This window comes from Cibotium barometz, chromosome 3, assembly GCF_041138505.1.
Source record: "Cibotium barometz isolate CiBa-2024 chromosome 3, ASM4113850v1, whole genome shotgun sequence".
NCBI lineage: Eukaryota > Viridiplantae > Streptophyta > Polypodiopsida > Cyatheales > Cibotiaceae > Cibotium > Cibotium barometz.
In genome coordinates, this window is record NC_141048.1 from 14,187,920 (window position 1) to 14,192,973 (window position 5,054).

At 41.3% G+C, this 5,054-nt stretch overlaps 1 protein-coding gene across 2 annotated transcripts; it reads left to right on the forward strand.

Annotated features, from left to right (window-relative positions):
* Window positions 1-1,333: 1,333 nt before the first annotated feature.
* Window positions 1,334-4,514, forward strand: LOC147639732 (PTI1-like tyrosine-protein kinase At3g15890). Of its 2 annotated transcripts, none has more exons than XM_086773362.1 (5): window positions 1,334-1,790; window positions 1,937-2,013; window positions 2,714-2,858; window positions 3,261-3,523; window positions 3,676-4,514. In XM_086773362.1, exons 2-5 carry the CDS (start codon window positions 1,958-1,960, stop codon window positions 4,295-4,297), a joined length of 1,086 nt encoding a protein of 361 aa, XP_086629488.1. In that variant the 5' UTR covers window positions 1,334-1,790; window positions 1,937-1,957; the 3' UTR covers window positions 4,298-4,514. The 2 variants fall into 2 exon arrangements, with proteins under 2 accessions (XP_086629488.1, XP_086629496.1); XM_086773370.1 differs by having other exon boundaries at window positions 1,392-1,790; window positions 1,940-2,013.
* Window positions 4,515-5,054: the final 540 nt, after the last annotated feature.

Consider the following 5,054-nt stretch of genomic DNA (forward strand, 5'->3'; position numbering starts at 1 on the left):
GTAACAAATGTGTATGCACTCCATTAGATATTTTTCTTGGTACAATTTTCTCAAAATAAAAAAGCAAGTGTGTATTCCTTGGGCTTTAAAGCCTTTGTGTTCTCTAACCATGTATATTACCTTCTAAGATAAACTGAGAGACCTAAATGGATCAATGTTTACACATATAAGGATTTGTATATTTACTATCCCCAAGTAATGGGGATCACAAATCTACACATGGTAAGGGTCTATATGTGAATAATATGATAGAGAATTGTACATAAAAAATAAGATCTACATTGAAACTCTAAACATCTCCTAGATTTGTACATTCTTGAAGCTCTATTTTTCAACAAAAGAGCCTCAAATCTACATAGAAGGATGCATGTAGATGGAGTGCTCCTATGCTCATGTTGTGCATATTGAGAAACTTCATATTGGCACTAACAACTCGGTAGTGCATAGATATGTGAACATGGGGTGATATATGAGACACTAGATATTGAAAAGTACAAGTGAAGTCTTTCACACTTCAAACTTCCAAGATGTTTGACTTTGTTACTTTATTAGCAACCCTTCACCCCTCCTCTCTCTCTCTCTCTCTCTCTCTCTCTCACACACACACACACACACACACACACACACACACACACACAAGTAGGGATAGTTTTCTAAGACTTTTCATAAGGTTTATTTATAAGTCATGTAATTCATGCTAGAGTTCCCTTATTTTAGGCATAGCAGGCCATTTGATTATGTTTTTAAAAACTTTTTAACCTTTTAAATAATATCATCTTTACAAGCCTTCAAAATTACACCACGATCTCAGGGGTCTTGTGAACCATGGTATAAAGTGATTACGCTTTTAAGATTTCCATCGTAATCATTCCCACGTTTTCACACAACCTTGGGCTACATTTTCTCAGAACACAAGTAGTGATTGGCAAAGAAGTGTACTTTCTTCTGCTAAAGCAACCCATCGTGCAAATTTGGAAATCAGATTGTCTTGCTCCGATTTGGAAGATGAGCGGTGTGGAAACCCGTTACTTGCATGGTACCGTGCAATTTCTTCCGGCTCATGTGAGAGCATGATGTGTTGGGTCTTTACTAAACCACCACCACCACGAGTCTCAATCAGCCAAGAGGGAAAACTAAATGAATCTACAAGAGACATGGTAAAGATGACAGATTAGCAAAACACAATGGTAAACTACACATTAGCAAAAGAAAATGGTAAACTACACATTAGCAAAGAAGGGATTAGCAAAACATTAGCTAAGGTGGAAAAGGGGGAAGTCAAAAGGGAATAAAATATGATAATATTTCTTAAATATACCCCCCTCCCTCTCTCTGTGTGTGTGCGTCTCTCTCTCTCTGTTCTTTAGCCTCTTCGCAAGTTTCCCGTGCACATGTTAGATGCGTTGCATTCTGTGACCACAGTATTCCCATAGTCTTCCCCTCCCCCGTAAACCTTATTCCGGCAATCTCTCTCCCTCTCTCTCTCTCTCTCTCTCTCTCTCTCTCTCTCTCTTCCCAAAATCCCACTCACTCCTTGCTTGTTCCCTTGTGCTCAGTCCATAATCGAAACTAGCTCTGTGGGCGCTTCTCAGAACTGAATTCTGAGCTTCAGAGAGTGAGAGAGAACACAGGAGGAGGAGGAGGGATTTGCACAGAAAAGAGAAATCTAGCTTTTGATCTATAAAGCCCTCATAGGTTTCTCTGCTGTTCTTACCCTTCTTCTTCTGTTCCTGTTTTGGAGCCGAGGTAAATCCCATAAATGCCTCGGAAGAATCGCTTGCCTTGATCCAGTAAGTCTCTTGTCTCCATTTCTTAGGATCAGTCATCTGTGTGCTTGTTTTTTTTCTGTCAAATATTTTGATTTTCTCATAGATCTTTGAAAAAAAGGATCAAAATATTTTCTTTTAAAATGAGGATCTTTGTTCTTGGCTCGCAGCAGGCCTGAAACTGCAAGTAAATGGCTTGCTTTGGGGGATGGAGCTGTTACCCTGGCAGAGGCCACAGAAGAGGCAGGTTAGTATGATTTTGTGGTTGTTTCTGATACACCCTAGCTTCAAATAGATAGATGAAATGCAGTTGCCAAGAGAAGCCTTTTTTGCAATGAGGGAATGGGGAGTGCGATGGCTCTGTCCTCCATTGTCGCGGTTGTCATGATATGGAACGACTCTAGCGCGTGGCAATGATGACCTTTGCCATTTGTGAGGGTGAGGAAACACATCCCAAGGTGGAGGATCTGTTATCGCATGCCGAGGTGGAGCATCCACGATGTTTGTGAAACATGTTTGGCATCTGCAACAGCTAAGGGGTGAGGAAACACCTTGCAAAGACCTGTTGTGTTTTGCATGAAGAACCTCAGCTGACTGGACAGCTGAGGCTTGAAACCTGGCATTACTGAAGACCACTATGGAGGCATTACAACTCCATGGGAGAATCCCAAGGGGCCATGCCTTTCTGATGAGATGAGCACTGACTCTGGAGAGTTCCAATATGCCTCCAGCCCTAAAACTGTAATAGTTTCCCTTACAGAAGATGAACATTTTCATGATCCCCTGACCATGCCAAGCTGTTACGGACGTAGGTTTGCCAAATCATCCAGAACACGTCAACATGACCCTGCGCTCTGTCGATACAAATACATGTACCATCAGATCTTATTGATTATCAGACGTAGCTGTGGATTTGAATATTTTTTTAAATATTTTTTTTTTTGCAGAGTTTCAAGCAGAAAGGGAAGTCACTGGCGTATTTTTTCACTTAAAGAGCTGCAGGCTGCTACGAATAACTTCAATTACGACAACAAGCTTGGTGAGGGAGGTTTTGGAAGTGTGTATTGGGGCCAACTCTGGGATGGGTCCCAGGTATGAGTCTTTAAATCTCTCCTTCTTGTATTTTCCAATTTGTAAGCTTGGATATGTTCCAATTTGTAAACTTGGATGGAATATTAGACATTCAGCTACTCTTGGTTGCTGATGATATGAGGGGATTTATTTTTCTTTTCTTTTTTTCTTTTTTTTTGGGGGGGGAGGGGGGGGGGGGAATGGCTTGCTATTTTGGGTGGTGTCCCTAGTCTACCTTACAAGTCCAGTGTTGAAACTTGAGAAGTCATGAGTGCACTCTTTGCCTTGATATGTAAAGAGTGTTATGATTGGTGAAAAAGATTTGAGCCAATGATAGCCATGGATGTGTGCATGCATGTGTGTGTTTCAGCTAAGTTTAGAATACACTGGTTTTCTTTCTAACATCATGCTTCATCTCATCAGATTGCAGTGAAACGCCTCAAGGTCTGGAGCACCAAAGCTGAGATGGAATTTTCTGTAGAAGTTGAGATTCTCGGCCGGGTCCGGCACAAAAATCTCTTAAGCCTGCGAGGTTATTGTGCAGAAGGTCAGGAGCGCTTGATTGTGTACGACTATATGCCAAATCTGAGTGTACTTTCACACCTGCATGGGCAATATTCATCAGAAGCTCTTCTCGATTGGACCAAACGAATGAACATTGCACTTGGATCAGCAGAGGGCATCGCGTGAGTATACTTGTCTTTAGTTTCAAACATTAAGGGAGAGCTCTTTGTACATGTTTTTTAATCCTTTTGCTTTGCCATTTATGTAATTGCTTTTATGTTATGATAGTTGAAGTAATGTTAGACATTGTTTGTTACATGGCTTCTTGTTGCAGATATCTCCATCATTTTGCTACCCCTCATATCATTCATAGGGATGTCAAAGCAAGCAATGTCCTGCTGGATTCCAATTTTGAGGCTCAGGTAGCTGACTTTGGGTTTGCTAAGCTTATTCCAGAGGGTGCTTCTCATGTCACAACAAGAGTGAAAGGCACTCTCGGTTACCTTGCCCCTGAGTATGCCATGTGGGGCAAGGCTTCTGAGAGCTGTGATGTTTATAGCTTTGGCATATTGCTACTTGAGCTTATAAGTGGGAAGAAGCCAATTGAGAAACTGGGACATGGTGTGAAGCGGAGCATTGTTGAATGGGCGGCACCGTTGCTTGTAGACGGAAAAGTGGAAGAGCTGGTAGATCCGAAACTCGACGGAAGATATGATGAAGAGGAGCTGATACGTGTTGTGCAAGTGGCAACAATGTGTGCTCAAAATGCCCCTGAGAAAAGACCAACAATGCTAGAGGTGGTTGATTTATTGAAGGGTAAGAGCAAGGATGATGAGATTTCGATTGCAGAGGATGATGGGGGTCAAATTAAAAATGAATCACAGCTAGATATGACAGAAAATGGATTGGAAATACCAGATACTGAGGAAGGTTTAGACCAGAGCGCTGTCAAATAATTTGTTGGGGGGTAAAGCCAACTCGAGATGGCAAAGGCTTCCTCCCATGTCAATGAGTTCAAATACATTTAGCTGAGTAATCATTTTTTTCTCTGAAGTGCAAGCATTTATGATTGTTTGTACTAAGCATCTTCAGACCAGGCGTGTATGATTTGCGTTGTACATTGTTCGTGTGAGCTTCTTTGAGTGGAGTGGAATGAAAACCTTTTTTCTTTTGGATTTGTTTGTCTTGCACCTCAGTACATAATGCAGAACTCTCAACGTATGCAATCTTCACAAGTGCAAAGTATTAACTAGTCTCATGGAAAGCAAAACATACTAGGGTGTTTGCATGATGGACTAGATGAAGATGGTTATCCCCTTTCATGTGAAACCCACATCCCTTGTCTATCTCTATGCATGTGTACCTCTTCACATCTCTCATACATGCATCATTGTCCTCGCATGGGTTTTGATAGACCTTGGCAAAGCTTACATTACACTTATTCACACGTTACTTATAACACCCTCCCTAATGAAAACTTTACTAATATGTGTGTACACTCCCATAATGAAGTGGTCTACACTTAGAGTTGTGCACTAAACTAGCCCTTGCGGATATTGGGACAAGTTTCGTCCTTTGAGAGCTTCATCTCTTTCTTTGGAACAGTTTTCGTCTCCTCTTTGAGCAGTCTTCTAAGAGGAGTATTATCTCTTTCACCAATTGGTGATCTCTTTCTCTTTGCATTTGCCCTTGTTTTGATCATCAAATGCTTTC